General features: G+C 39.0%; 1 protein-coding gene across 1 annotated transcript; it reads right to left on the bottom strand.

Annotated features, from left to right (window-relative positions):
* Nucleotides 1-1,243: 1,243 nt before the first annotated feature.
* On the bottom strand, nt 1,244-16,113 carry marchf9 (membrane-associated ring finger (C3HC4) 9). The gene is made up of 4 exons (XM_034311607.2): nt 14,405-16,113; nt 4,678-4,833; nt 3,690-3,882; nt 1,244-2,302 (listed from the first exon to the last, which is right to left on the bottom strand). The coding sequence occupies exons 1-4, from the start codon at nt 14,738-14,740 to the stop codon at nt 1,968-1,970; spliced, it is 1,020 nt and encodes a 339-aa protein (XP_034167498.2). The 5' UTR covers nt 14,741-16,113; the 3' UTR covers nt 1,244-1,967.
* Between the last annotated feature and the right edge of the window lie 521 nt (nt 16,114-16,634).

Below are 16,634 nucleotides of genomic sequence, written 5' to 3'. Positions count from 1 at the left end.
ACGAGTAGGCTGTGGTGTTGCATCGGACTGCATTAATGACACGCTGAATTGGCCCATAAAGCCATTATAGAGCTCATTATGGCTGGAAATGAGAGTAGTTTACTAACAGCAATCAGAAAGTAGAACAAGGTCAGAGTCACTGGGGGGCATGGCCATGACCTCTACATCCTGTCAGCTCAGATGGGTTCTATTCCTGCTGGGAGCCTGGTAGTTCGTTTTTTAATTTTTCAAATGATTTTTTTTTTTTTAATTTATGGATAGGATACTTTCATTCATATTCAGGAACTGGTATAAATGTGCTAGCAGAGATAAGCGCCTATCTTTCAAAGAGAAAAGACATCAATATTTGGGTGGCACAGTGTGTAGTGTGTAGTGTTGCTGTCTCACAGCTACAAGCTCCTTGTTCAATCCTGAGCTCAGGTTTCAGTCTGTGCCAAAAGTTTGTGGACACCTGACCATCACACCCATATGTGCTTGCTGAACTTCCCATTCCAGATTTATTCCCCCCTTTGCTGTTATAATAACCTCCACTCTTCTGGGAAGCCTTTCCAGTAGTTAGTAGTTAACATGAATGAATGAATTAAATTTTAAAGCAGAATATTTTGGACGTTTGTGGAACTAAGCACAACCGCACCATGGTGGAATGATGATGATGGTAAGAAAAATACACTAGATGATATGAGGAAGCAAGAAGCGAGGCTGGAGCTGATTTCTTTCTAGCCCAGACTGTAGAGACATGCCACCTATCAACGACAGTCATGTCAGGCCCCTTAGATTTGGTCTCCATTTGTGCTGATATTTTTCAGCTTCTCCCTCGTGTTGTCTCAGGGAGTTTTTCCTCTCCACTGTCACCTTGGGATTGCTCATTAGTGTTCTAAATCTACATCTGGATTTCTGTGTCTATTTGTTAAAAGCACTAGAGAAATTGAATTCCCTTGAAGGCGCTCTCCACCTTTGGGGTTAATGAGTTCCACCATTCCCCCTGCTGTGATGTGGTCATGAGCTATAATTCACACAGCTAATGTGTGTAAAAGGAAAGCGGAGCAAGTAAGTATTTGTAATTATCAAGACATATATGTATGTATTGTCTAGAAAGCTCATTTCTCAATTTGATTTACCTTCATGGATTCATTTGTTAAAAGAAAGTCTTTGCCCCCCTGCTGAAAGTCTAATACCCTCCAATTAGATTTGCTGTGTCAATGGTTACGGGTTCGGTGGTACAGTTAGGTATCTCACAAACACCTGATGAATAGCAGTGTTTATTAAAACAAGCACCATTCGAAATGAAAACAGATTCATCATATCCTCATGTTGAGGAGGCACAAAACTTTACCCTCATGCAAAGTTCACTGCAAAATGTACAGGTATCTTTATTGCAGAGAAAATCCAATCCTTTAAATATTAATGTACTTAACACTCTGTTATAATCCCTTTATTTATCTTATTGCACCCTACCCTTCATGATATTCTCGTTAAATGTATTTATTGGTATATTGTAAAGAATTCTTTGCTCCCTGGTTGTTGTGCCTTTGTCACGGTTTGGTTACGGTTAGTTTTTTTTTTTCCTTGCTCAATTGTAGCATTGGTAAACATCACTGTCCTTTTTTTAAGCCATTATATTCAGTACAGCAGCGTCCGTTCATAAAACCACACGCCCTTAGAAAATGAAACATAGTAAAAACCATAGTGGTATAAAACGACACCAGAGAGGAGACGAAATAAAAATGCGCTTGTGTGCCAGATCACGAAGACAGTCCTCTTTCTTGTGTGTTTCATTTTATGAACCATTTAATTCCAAAGTTCATCCTTTTCAGCATGTTAATATTCTCAGTTATGACAAGTGCATGTTTCACTCAGCTCAGGAAACAAGAGCGAGACGTCATCTGATGAGTCACGACACAGCTGCTGCTCAGGACAAGTCTTTGCACACTGTGTCTCAGCAGCTTAGAGCGAGTGCACCCCCATCCTCATACAGTCGTGACCCTCATGACCACCTCGCGGTTGGAGTTGGAGGCGAGGCGCGCTTCGCTGGGCCTGATCTGACTCAGGATGTGCAGGATGGTGTAGCCGCAGTGGTGGTTGAGGATAGTCCTGAGCCTCCGAATGCGCTGATTCCTCCTGCTGCCACTGCCCAGGCTGTGAGGATTGGAGCGCGAGCCACGCGCCGTCGCCTTACTGCTCGAACTAATCGGCTCCCCCAAGTCCTTGGCCTTTTCATAGTTCAATACTTTCCACTGCTGATTGACAGCTTGCCAGCGCTTAAAGATCCGGTAGACCGATGAACCCTCGTGGATGATGAGGCCTGCGGGAAATATGGATTAACAAGGATCCAAACGTGGGCCAGTGTGGGAAATTTCCATCATTTAAAAAGGATTTAACTTGATTTTCTTATTTATTTATTTATCTGAAATAATCTTATAAAAATGTATAATGTTTCAGAGAAATAATACTCAACTTATACTGATGTATACTGAAATGAGGAGTAATGAGATACTTCTGAATGGATGGATGGATGGATGGACTGAAAGATGAATGGATAGATTTGTTGGATGGATATATGGATGGGTAAATTGATGATGGATGGATTGACACACTGATGGATGGATAGGTGAATTTGATGGATGCATGGATAGATGGATGTGTAGTTGTTTGAACAGATGGATGGATAGACAGATGAATAGACAGTTGGATGGATGAATGGTTGTTTGAATAGATGGATGGATAAATGGATTGTTGAACAGAGATAGATAGATAGATACTTCTACGATTATTTAATTCAGTCTACAGGAGTCTTAAACACAATGCATTTTGGGTAATTTTGTAGATTTTGTAGTATGGGACCTTCACAAAATATCATACATTAACTACAAAATTTGGGCTAATTTCTTTCTGCTAACTGAGTTGTTAATTTAAACAATTTCACAGTTTTAGATATTAATGTAAAGCTGCTTCTTAGTCGGTTGAAAGATATTTTATTTTGCAGCTCTTGTTTCACTGCCAGCTCCTCAGACAGATTAATGCTTGGATCGTATATGACCTCAGAAGTCGAAGTGTCTGCACAATATGATTTTTAAATCAGTGGGACTCTGGATAAATAAAAAAGCTAGCAAATAAAACATTCATTCCCTAATCACTTTCTAGCTATAGACACAATTATAAGGTGTATTTAGTTCAGTTTTTAAATCCCTTTATTAATAATCTATGCACAAGTTCTACTAATGCTTTAAACTGATCTACACTGAGTGAATTATTTACTAAAGACGTATATCAAAACTCTCTCCTGAGAGTGTATCTGATCACAAACGCTTGGCAAACATGCCAAAAAATTAAAACCTTAAAAGAAACAATGTGGAGTAAATAATACAGTTTGAAATCACACGGCTGTTATTTACAGTGACTGTGACTTTATAGGAGTAATATAAAGTAATATAATTTGGGATATCATAGATAATTCACATAATATCTACAGTTATACACTCTACATTTATTTTGCTCCCTGTAAATTATTGTAAAATGAGTCACAACATGAGTCACAGTCTCTTTCAGCCGATCTAAAGAACCTTGTACTGAAACACCCGAATGCTAATGGCTATGTAAATGGCCAGTGCCTGCAGTAATGACCACAGTGAAGGTCAGCCAGTGGGTCACTGTGTGTTTAATTATATCATTTGCAACATGCCTCTGCTCACCTATGCACACAATGTCCATGAAGCCATACATGCCATAGCAGATCTGGAAGAGCAAGTCCTGCCGCTGCCACTTGGCCGAGGGGCTGAGCGACGACCACACCAGCCACGAGATGCTGGCGATAAGGAAGAGCGAGCCGAGGATGATGGCGGCGATCTGCACCTTCTCGATCACGGTCAGAGAGATGGCCTGCCACTGAAACGCAAAAGCCACACAACATTGCTTCATCCCGCTGAATATACATGAACATCATATGGTTAACGCGCCAGTTTCACAAAACAGAAAAGTTCCTTTAAGGTGTCTCCTGTATCATATTTTATTAGCTCAAAAAAGTAAATGCTATATCTAAATCATAGATGTTTCCACCTCCTGGATGTTACAAACCTTAAAATCTTTGGTGTGTTGATTAATTTTCTATAACAGCAGCTCTGACAATAGCTCTGGCTGTAATTCAGACCACAGGTTTATGTTAATGTGTTTCTATAGTTTCTATTGTAACTTGAGACTTGTATGTACATTCAGTGTTTTTATCTGAAGAGAAATACATTTGAGCTGAAGGTTAATGGCCAGACAGTACTGGAATTTAATATCACAGGTTTTAATATGGCATTATTATTATTATTTAATATAATAGCAGGTGATATCAGTGTGTTTGTATCTAAAAAGAGGTTTTCATGCAGTTTATAGTATAAATGCACAAAGTTGTGGGTGGCTTAATGCTTAATAATGACTCATTTTCTTAATTGTTGTACTTGGAGCTACTGGCTTGATTCCAGTCTGAAGAAAAATACACCCTTATTGACTTCCCCTGCCCTGTTTTACTCAGGAAATCCATTACGGAGAAAGTGAATCATAGATCACATGCTACTGTCTTGAAATCGAAGAATGTTTCAAAGAAGACAAAGTAACAGAATATTTATGGATTATGCCAAGTGGAAGCAGGGGGAAGAGGCCCTTCTTTTTGTGAATTTGGACCGTACTATCTCTTACCTGTAGTGGATTTTTGGTGCTGATGGCCAGCACTTGGTATTTGAAGTAGCAGAGCTCACAGCTCCAGGAGCCTCTCTCGCTGATCCAGCGGATGAGACACGGCTGATGGGTGCAGCGCACTGAGCCGTCACAGCGGCATGGACTCAACAGCTCCCCCTGGGCACACGATCACAAAAACACACTGGGTTATGTCATGGGCCTATTGTCTTAAAAGCTTATTAGGCAACAACTGTAATAGCAGAATTAATTAAAAAAAACTTTAATGAAGATTGTCTTTTGACCTTTAATTTATTTTGCTTAAATACTTGCAGCAGATGGGGAGAGTTTATTAGAGCAAATGCTGATCTGAAGTTCCTTTTACCCAAATGTCAACTGTAATTATAATAAATCAAGTGTTAAAGCTGATCTCAGGTCTGCATAATCAGTCGCACATTTTACAACAGTATAATGGCACTGAGGCTTGCAGCTAAACTTTGACTCTGGTTTTCTGCATGAGCCTGCTGATAAGCACATCTGCTTCATTTAGACGTAGCAGAGTGTATCCTCAAACAGCAGCAGGTATGTGAGCTTCACCCAGTGGATCCACACCCAGCTGTGAGCCACTGTTGTGGCATCTGTTACCCAATATTAAGCCAATCCCACATGCCTCACTAGTTCCTATATAAGAGCATCATATCAGGTAGGAAATAATTATTTCTACGACCCATGGAGTGCACTATAAGCCCAAAAGAGAGCCACTAGGTATGGAGCAAATAGCTGAGTTGATGAAGGCGTGTTGCATCGCTGTACATTACTGACCTAATCCAGTATTGACCCACACTGAGGTTTTCATTAGAGATAAAGATAATTAAAGATAATATCAGGATGGTTCTACTAAATCATAAAGAAAAGGCTTGGGCTACATCCAGGGTAGTAGACTATGGGTTGTGTTCAGAGACAGTGACTTAAGTCCAAAATTTGGGGAAAGTTCTGTGTATTCAGAGAGCAGTTGCACAGGTACTGAGGTCAATTTTTTTGGGCTTCCCATTCAGATTATTTTTCTTGAATAGAAGCGTCAGAAACTTTTTTTTTTTTTTTTTTTTTTTTTTAATTCGGTAGTGTCTAGGTCACTGTCTTTAAACACAAGCACCTGCCTTTAAACTTGAAAACAATCGGGCAAAGAAAATATGCTTGACAGCAAAAACAAAACAAAAAATTAAATCTGACAGCAAAGAAACCTTACGTCCTTCTTTGTTGTCAAATTTAAAATAATGCAACATAAAAGCAAAAGAAAATTTAAAATGAAAGACAAAATAAGAATAATACGATGTGAATGAGAAGAAGGAAAGAATTAAAATAAACATCTAATGGGAGTATAATATACAGCCAATATATTGCTGCATGAATAGTTCATGTAGTAATTATCACATTACTCACTGCACATCTACTTTGATTTAGCAAAATGGCTTCTACACTCATTATTCAGAAGCTTATAAAATAGCACTTGATCCAGCACATCATGTTATTTTGCTTAAAGCAGGAATTTTAGTGTGACATATTGTTTTTAAATCAAAATATTAACTGGTGGAACTTGACTTAATACTGCTCCTTGTTCAAGCCGATATCATGGAAGAAAAATACCAGAATCACTTACTTACTAATTCTGTAACACTTGTGCAACGTCCGAATAGCACTTAAGTCTGTACTTATGTCTGAGGTCGGAATACCAATGTGCACAATTTCAGTATTAAATCCTATGTGCATGCATGTAACTCAACTCATGTCCAGCATAGTGGAACACAGTGACCATAGTTGTGACCATAGTATCCTTTCCTGTATTTAAAGCCGTGTCCAGTTCAAGCAGTATGATCTGTGATCCAGTTAAAGCAACATGAGCAAATAAAGTGACTGGACTTACATAAATGAGATATTACTCATAAAATATTACTCATTTGGAGCAGGAAATCAATGCATGCAGTCAGCGTGTAGCCACTGTTGAGGCCTGACTGTAGCCACAGGATCTGCTTTTTACTATCATGCAGGTTAGTAAGAGGTTAGCTGTTCCTGCTTCCCTCCTACACCTAGCCAACCCATCAATACTGGACACAAACCCCACAGACACGACTCTCACGACACAGGAAAATCTCCATTCTAGTATTTCCTGTACGTTCACTGGGTTCTAGGATTGGTTGTAAGTCCACTGGGTTATAGAATTGGCTAGAATTGACTGTAGGTCCATTGGGTTATAGAATAGATTGTAAATCCACTGGGTTATAGAATTGGTTGTAACTACTTTGGGCTCTGGAATTGGCTAGAATTAGTTGTAAGTCCACTGGGTTATAGAATTGGTTCTAAATCCATTGGGGTATAGAATGGGTTGTAGGTCTATTGGACTATAGAATTGCTAGAATTGGCTGTAAGTACATTGGGTTCTAGTGAAATGAGAAATGGTAGAAATTACTTTATTTCTTTGGAAGAATCTAGAGCTAATCTAATGAAAAAAGGCCAAAATCTTTATCACTGCAATTAGGCACTTCAGGCACACTGCATATTTATATTTTACAGTTAATACTAGCACTATTTTCTCTATATGCTTAACTGATTCACCCTCTAACTGTGCCTGCCTTTAATAAAGCACTCGTTTAGAATCTCATTAGAATCTGAGAGTGAGCAGTTAATAAGTTCCACAAGTTCCTTATTTAATTCCTATTCTGTATAATTTTGTTTGGTCTGTGGTAATCGTGATTAAACTGCAGTAAAACCTTTTGTCTGGCAACGTATCTAAAGAAATGGTTGTATCACTGATGAGAAACCCAGTTTTGAACATTTAGCTTAGTTACTTTAGTTATAATGCACCTTTTCAAAGTCAAAAACACAGATTTTTCCCTCAGCACTCAGCATGCTGTTTTATTGAATAATTCACAGCATGTCTCTGTATGAAAATATAATTTATATGTGAACTTCTATTATTTGAGTTTTCTGCCCAGCATCCTTTTCAGATATTTGAAGTTCTCCTATTGACATAATTAAAGTAATCCTCCAGGGAGTATGATGGAACTCTTACCGGTTTTGGTGTCAGTGCAAATCATGTGTTCTTTGTAAAATGCTTTCATGAATTTTTCAGTTGAAGGAACTTGTATGTTAAGCCCTAAAACTGTTCATTTCATCCTTTCAGAGGGAAGAATAGTTGGTTATGGGTTACAGATGTGGCCTGATCATGCATTAAGACCACTTTCATCACAGCAACATTGAAGTCTTGGTTCTGATAGGTCAGAAAGTGTTTATTAATTTTCTATAACAGCAGTTCTGACAATAGTTCTGGCTGCAAGGTATATCACAGGTTTATATTAATATGCTTGCTCAAATATGTAATCCCTTCCATAGTAACAGCTAACACAAGGACTTCTGTGGTGGACGTTATAAACATAAATCAACATATGGTAAAGTTTTCTGCGAGGAGATGTTTATTTTGCATTTTTTGGAAGGAGTCAGAGTTAAAGATGTAACTGTTTATAGCTGCTATAACACGAGTGTTAACAGAAACTAACTTGTCTTGTGGATGTTCCACAACATTAAATGTAACTATAAAGGGATAAAATGTATCATTCTTCAATAAATAAAAAATCTTTTTTTTTTCCTCAGTACATGTTGAAATACTTGTCTGTGGTAATCACATACTTTACAAATACGGTGACTAGGGATGATCTGGAATTCAATTTAGAAGATCTTTTATGTACTTCTAGTTATGACTTGTTTGGTAATCAGGCTACATGTGTTTATTGTGTGCTCTGACCATCCTGGCCAAGCTGATCTCAGATGAGTGTTTCTGTGCCAGTTTTGATGAATCACAGCATTCACACACTCCAGCAAATGGAAATTATTTTGGTGAAAAAAAAAAACAAAGGCTGATCTTTAACCATGTCGCATCAAGGTTATAATAGATTGCACGGCAACCTGCAATCACAACACATATTTCGCATATCCCCTGCTCGCTTCTAACCAATCACACAACACAAGCCAAAGAAGGTGACCAATCATAGTTATTTTACATAAAATCCTGACAAATATGAAAGATAAAAAAGTGTTTGATTGCGAAGTTAGATAAAACAAAACTACAAAAACTATTGATCTAAATATATGCTTCAGTGCTATGGTGCTTTTGTACAAAAAGATTGAAGAATGTCTCTATCCAAAAGCTTCATGAGAAATAAATACAAAAATTACATAATACACAAGAGAAAACTGATGCAGTCTTTTGACCATGACCACAAACTGAGGAAAAGGTGAATAGGTGGAGAACATATGGCAGGCTAGCAAACAAAATCCTGTTCCTCATTAGCACGAGAGAGAGAGAGAGAGAGAAAGCAATTTGTGGGCATTAATGGCATTGATCTGTTAACTGTGCAGCACTGTGCTGAACCCCGACACATGAGGGAATTTGAGGTGTGACAAGAATGTGAAATGCACAAAACCTTGACAATAGCTGCTGATTTTTTATTATCTTTTTTTTTTTTTTTTTTTTTTTTTTTTGCAGGCTGAGCTCCAGATTTATTCATGTCCTTTGTGTAAAGTGGGAATTCGAGAACACCAGTAGAAAGAAAATAATGAAATTATCTTAGGACAAAAACCTCCTGCTTCTTCTATCTCATCTTCTGACTGAAAAGCCTTCTGTATAAAAGTCTCCTGTTACTGTGGGAGTGATATATACCCAGTCTAGTCAACTAGCCCAGAGAATTTTGACAGTCGGTTGTTTACAAGTGCACTGAATCATCCTCTCTTGTTCCATCTCACTGTTCTTGTGTGACTAGGTTGTACTCAAGCGTTGAGAACGTTGTGGGCAACTACTGGCAGATATCACAGATTATAGCCTACACAGTCCTCACCGAGGGCTGCTATTTGGTCCAGAGGTGATAAAACTAAAGGATGCTGTTGTTGTTGTTATTATTATAGAGGGAACAGTCCAAGATATCACATGTCCAATCATCAACTGCTACATCTGACCACAGAATCTGCTCAACTGCTTATATTCCTTAATTATTTCTAGACTTCTCGATCATCTTGATAGTCATATGCCATAGCTCTTCTACAGACCATGAGGTCAGCTTCCTGTTAGCTTCCTGTTACAGCCAGTCTCGATTCTGATTGGTCAGAAGGTGGTGACTAGGTTTCTAACAGCAGCTCTGACAGTAATTCCAGCTGCATGGCAAATCACGGGTTTATATTAATGAGCTAGTTCTAATATTTTATCATTTCTATAGTAACAGTTTGGGACTTGTATGGCGGACGCTTCACATAAATGTTTTTTAAAAAAGTGTTCATATCGTGGCGTTATGGTTATTTGGCATGTTTTAGAAGGAGTCTATAAGGGGGATAAAACACTTCAGGGTGAGCTGTTATTAAAGCAATAAGCCACATGATGCAAAGCAGAGTGCCTGAAACACCCTTACCCATGATAAAATCACTGTAACACACATCAAAGTGTGGCTTAATGCTTTTAGAAAATGTCAACAAAACAATATGATAAAATCCAGTGCATAAATAATTACTTTTCGAATTCACAGGTGCGTATATATCACTGATTTTTACAACAGCTTCAACACGGCTCAGCCAATCAGCTTTTAGGACCAAAACGATCCATTTTATAAAGGAAAATAAACAGCTTCAGAGTTGTTGATTATTTTCCTGTAACAGCACACCCAGAGTGTTTTATTATTTACTAATTCCTTACCAAGTTCACGATCATTGTTTTTGTATTGTGCATGCACTTTTTGTTACCACCTAGACCATTCCATCATTAGTCTCTTCTCTTTCAGGTTAGGAATACTTGCAGATTCACTAGATGATTTGTATTAGTGTGCTGTCAACTGTTTGCACATTTTGTAAGTCGCTCTGGATAAGAGCATCTGCTAAACTTACTAAATGGAAGAGTCCCTAGGCACCGAGTTGTTTATTAATGTGTAAACACTGTTTTCTCTGATTTCCCTCTCTTCAAAAAGTCATCTACCCTGAAATGAGAGGCAGCATCCCATTTACCACATCAAAATGACTCAGTGTTGTTTCTCTTTTCCTTATCTTCTATGAGCCTTGACATATTGACAGTTGGCTAATGAAGATTGATATTCCATACTGCACTATTCATTGGCTAATCATGTTTACAGAGATAATGTGACACACAGGAAGGGATGTGATTTTCTCACCTGTTGGGACTTATCTGGATAATTCAATAACAGTTCTGCAATGATCAAAGACAGTGATTATGGATGCAGGACGTGCCATCTAAAGGTTTATCGAGGACATCAGACAGTGGAAATGAGATTTTGAAAAAACATCCAAGATTGCTGTTAGAGATTCTTATTTATCGGGCTTTCATTTTTTCCTCATTCTGTTGCCATATGGGGCATTTTAAAATTCAGAAATATAATAACATTGGAGAGAACTACTACAAAACCCTGAAACATGCCTTAATATCAGTCTCTGTGTGTGTGTGTGTGTGTGTGTGTTTTTACACCACCACCTTTTAAAATTAGCTAACGTCCAAGCCTAACCTACATTAGACGAGCTTTACTGGCTTCTGCGCATCTGTTCTTTCACATCTTGGCCACAGACCAAACATCTATTCACCGTTCTGTCGGTAACACAAACAGCATGTCATCCATCTGCTAGGTCTCCTGAAATCAAGGCATATTATACTCCGTCCTAATAAGGACATTCCACTGATCGGCAGAACAGCTTATACACAAAGTGGATGTGAAGAGAATAGTCTTGTGTTCAGCTGGCACAAATTACACAAGGATATAACAATATGGCACAATCTTAGAACTGTCATAGGAATTCACAAAAAATAACTATTTCTACAACTTACTCATAGAACAATAGACATTCCTCTTTCTCCAGAATAGGGCAAGGGATGATTGCAGGTCAAAAGTGCAACATAAGAATATAATACTCTAAATTTATGGCTATGAACAGAAAAAAAACAGCATCTGTGAAAATGTCACTTCGGTATATCATGGCATCCTTATGGATGATGTTTCTGAAATATGTGACATATAAAAATGACAATGCAGGAGTCATTAGGTCCAGATTTACCTTCTTTCCTCCTGTAACCACTGTAGGTACTGAACAAATCAGAGTAGGTGGTGAATAATATGCTTTACACTACAACAATTCTCAAGTGAATTCTCAATTCTGATTGGTCAGAATGCGCTGATTAATTTTCTCGAACAGTAATTCAAACCACTTTTTTTAATTAATGTGCTTGTTCTAATACCTTATATAGCTCATTCACATGGACCTGTATAGCAGATGATTTAATCTACATAATCTAAGACTAATCATTTATGTTGTTGTTGTTTTAACCAGAAAAACAAACCTATAATCATGGATATGGTGATACTGCAAGTTTTCTGTAAGGAGATGTTTATTTAACATTTATGGAAGGAGTCTCCAGTGTCAGCACTGTAACTGTCAGTACGTTTTTCAGCCATGGGACAGTCATCAGAAAAGAGGAGTTTCTTGGAAACATGACAAGCTGTTTTTTTTTTTTTTTTTTTGTCTTAGTAATTTCAAGGGAGAGAAAAAAAGAGAGGCTGGTGAGAGAACGACTATTTGTATCTGTTATAATGTCAGTGATAACAGGAACTAACTTGTCTGGTGGATGGTCCAGAACATTAAATATAACTGGAAATGGACTAAAAAGGTATTGTTGTCAAACTGTTGTGAATAAAAGACTTTGGGATGTGCTGTTATTGGAAAGTATTCACCTTCAGGATGGCATCATACCACATGGTTCTGAATATTTTCCTATAACAGAAAGCCCCATTGTGCTTTATTCCTTACTTAAGATGAAAAACTGACTAAGCCAGGATTTTAAGGAATTAATCCCTTGTCTCATGTTACAGTGTTGTGGATTTGGACTGATGGATAAAATAGAAATGTTACAAAATCTTTAATCTAAATATTTGAGGTAACTTTTAAAATTAAAAAAAAATAATGTGCAATAAAAACAGAAAGATTTCTGACTTATTACTAAACTAATAGTGCAATTATAAGAACCTATTCACTGTAATAACCTGTTACTGTAACAAAAACATTACTGAGCCATCAACAAAAACAAGACTACTGCATGCCTGAGTTGCCAGATTGGGAACACACAGATCCCACACACTGGGTTATTTTTATCACAGATGAGCTAGAAGATGGCACTGGAATGAAAGAAAATTACAGTAAATATAGTTTAAAAAAAAACTAGTGGGCATCTCCCTGAATCTTTCCTGAATCTTGTAAAATCACATGCGGAAACAAAGCATGTGTAAAACTGAAGATAAATGAGTAAAATCATCTGACAATAAACTAATCATGTGCAAAATTATGCAAAGATAAATGAATCATGTGTAAATTCACATGTGAAAATTAATGAAGTATGTGTAAAATCACGTAAATAAATGAATTGTGTGTAAAATCACATGTAAATAAATGAATGTGGAAAATCACATGTGTAAATAAATGAATTGTGTGTAAAATCACATGTGAAGATGAATCATGTAAAATCACACGTGTAAATAAATAAAGCATGTGTTAAATTCATGTGCAAATAAATGAATCGTGTAAAATCACTTGAACATAAATGAAGCATGTGTAAAAATCACATATGAATATTAATGAATTGTGTAAAAATGTGTTATGAATGAAGTATGTGTAAAATGTGAAAAAAGTTACCTCTCATGTACTACGTGTGAAAAATATATGACACATGAAGTGTGTATATTTCACTTCAGCTGTATTTCAGGTATATTTCATGTCAACTGTGATTATTCGCATGTGATTGTTCTGTAAGGGTTAAACTGTAAATCGCCTTCAAATACCACATGCAGTCTGATAACCCAGTTTCCTCTAGCATTCTGAAATGAAAAGTTTATATCCAGGTTAGCTGAGAAGCACAACTCAACACCCAGTGCCAGTGTTAAAACAAGACTGCTATACTGATGCATTCACTCATCACACCTACAGTGCTGAATTTACACCTGCACGTGCACATCTGGACAGCAGAGGCTGATAATGCATCACTGTAGGTGTTAATTCAGCACTGGGGATTTCGCAGGGCTTGGAAGCCCAGACAGACGGCGAGCTCTGATAGGCCCAAATCCTTCCATATAAACAAAGAAGCGCGTTTATTTGCACGCGGCGCCCTCCGTCCTGCCTTTTGTCTGACTCACCGAGACATCGACATGAGCAGGGGGGAAAAAGAAAGAAAGAAAGAAAGAAAGAAAGAAAGAAAGAAAGAAAGAAAGAAGCAGCTCAGTTGTCGGATTTCCAGAAACAGAGGATTTTATCTATCTAGGGATCTGAGCTGCACAATAGGCTCTCTCTCTCTCTCATTAACAGCATTAACCTTTGCATTATTGAGATCCCAGAGTCTGGTAGCCAATCACTGAACTGTTTTCATGCGCGAGCTGAGCATTGTGACCAATCAGAGTCGAGCTACATGTGTGTTTCCGTGTGCCTTTGATGAATCACGGAATTCACATGATCAAAAAGACGGAAATCGGTTAAAAATACAGACTAACCTTTCCAGACAAAACAATACATTGCACGAGGCCTAGTGTATTGTGTAACAGTAATCTTAATTAACCTCCTTCTGCTGTCAATACAGAGTATAATAATAATAATAATAATAATAATAATAATAATAGACAGTGTACGCCCAGTGTGGAAATAAAATAGCAATACGGTAGTATATATTGTTTACCTGCTCAGGTCCTTGGAAGCAGATGCGGCACTGGGGTGTGCGGGTTCCGCTGCTCAGGGACACGGCGTCCGCGTTCGCGTGCATCCGCGCGTCCCGCTCGTCCAGTCCCGCCGCCGCCGCGCTCCGCCTCGCGCCCGCATCGCTGCCGTAGTACTCCTCAGCGTCGTGGTCGTGGTCGCCGGTGCAGCGGGAGAACGCACGCCACCCGCAGCCGCCCATAGCGCCCAGGCCCCGCATACTCGTGCCTGCGTCCACGCCGGGCTGCCGAGGACCGGACCGCATGAACACCAGGAGCTTCAGCTCGTTGAAAAACATGCGGATCCGGTTCTTGAACATCTTTCACTACATGCGTGTGGTGTGCGCCAGAGGTGAAAAGGAGCGCGCGGATTACTGTGTTGACATGTAATATTATTATTATTATTATTATTATTATTATTATTATTATTATTACTGGTGGTAGGTGTGTTTTCTAGAAGACCTGCAGGCCTGTTCTCGTTACTTGTTACTCAGGGAATAAAGGTATAAGCGTGTAATATCACAGCAGGATCCAGAAACGGCCCGAGACAGACTACAATGCTTTTTATTTGCTGTCTGATGGCATGTTAGTGCGGATGAGAGATTTTCCGGCCCGGAGCGGCTGATGCGCTCTTTAAAATGTTTATGTGTAAAGAAGAGCAGGCGCGTCGCCGCCTCAAAGCACAGCAGCGATCCGAGAGTCTCTTCAAGCCTCTGTCCCGTCTCACTGGAGCAAAAAGAAGAAGAAAAGAAGAAGAAAAGAAAGAAAGCGTCAGTGCATTGGTCCGGGTTTTAAAAAAGAGGGAGGTGGGTGATATCCGGCTATGCAAAAAAAAAAAAAAAAAAAAAAAAAAAAAGAAGAAGAAGAAGAGGAGATGCAAAAGATAAACAAATAAAAAAACAGATTTTCAAAAAGCCATGTGTGTGTCCCACAGGTCTGTCATTACTCAGAACAGAAAGCAGGATGATCGGTGTCATACGCGTCTCTTTTTATGGTTCATCGCCGTTATTTGATCATGACGAATCCTTCAGCTCGTTTCCTGGTCGTTTTCTCATCGGTGTGTGTGGACATGTTTTGACGCCGCCTCCCATCCGACGAGCCCCGGACTCAGGATGCCTCGAGCTGGCATTTTTATTTAAAAAACAAAAACAAGAACAAAAACAAAACAAACAAAAACCTGATAAGAGACTCAAGGCCCAAGCTCGCTACAAGAGCAGAAAATCCCAGCAGCTCGGTTGTGTTTGTTGTCCATCACCATCCCGCCCTTAAAGCGGCCCGTCGAGCTCGTGCGTCGTCCACAGAAAGATGCACGCAAATAAAAAACAGGGGGAAAAACCGCACCATCTGCTGAATCGCGGTGTTTCCTCCTCCACGCGGTGATGGGTGCGTTACACGTCCGGAGTCGCTGGGAATAAAATCATGGCAGCCTTTTCTGCTCCCTTCTTTTTTCCCTCCTTGAAAATGGACGTCTTGCCAAAATGACTCAGAGCAGCTCTCGGGTACGCGGCGTGCTGGCAGGAGAACAGCGCATGTACACGTTTATTCATTTACACACATCTTTGTTTCGGGTGCACTCCTCAGCGGAGAGCTTAACGCGGGATTGCGCTGATTTCGGTGCGTTATTTTTTCCTGACAGGCGCCGCTGTCCGAGGTGCTGATCTCCCTGCGTGACGCGCTGGTCACGTGCTAACGAGACGCGGGAAATATGACCGTCTGCGGGCGAGACCGCGTCCCAAATGCCTTTTAACTGAGTAGTGCACTAGGTAGGGTGTAGGCGCCATTGTTTTATCCCCGACAATGCACTCAGAGAGAAAAAGTGGACTGAACTGTACCTTTCCTTGAGGCTGGACCTTTCCTTTGTGCTATCTCTGGAAGCCTACCGTCAATATATTTCACCTGGAAACATGGATACAGTGTAGGATGAATTTCAGATTTATTGGCACCTTGTGCCACCTTGCTTCCTCAAGGTTTTGAAGATATACAATACAGTAATGTGTGTGTAAAAAAAAAAAAGTCTTAGGCACAATGCTGTAAAGCAGAGATGTTTTCAAAAATAATGAAATTAAATGTTTCTACATAATATATTATACTATAAAGTGCAGTCAACAGCAATAAGCTAAACTCTGGTGTGACAGACCTTTGTTTTAAAAAAACATTAGTAGTCTCAGGTACTGAGCATCTTGGAGAATCTGCCACAGTTCTTCTGCAGACTCT

This window comes from Pangasianodon hypophthalmus, chromosome 16 (genome assembly GCF_027358585.1).
Source record: "Pangasianodon hypophthalmus isolate fPanHyp1 chromosome 16, fPanHyp1.pri, whole genome shotgun sequence".
In the NCBI taxonomy this organism is placed as follows: Eukaryota; Metazoa; Chordata; class Actinopteri; order Siluriformes; family Pangasiidae; genus Pangasianodon; species Pangasianodon hypophthalmus.
The sequence above is the reverse complement of the archived record's forward strand: the minus strand, read 5'-3'. Positions and strand labels throughout refer to the sequence as shown.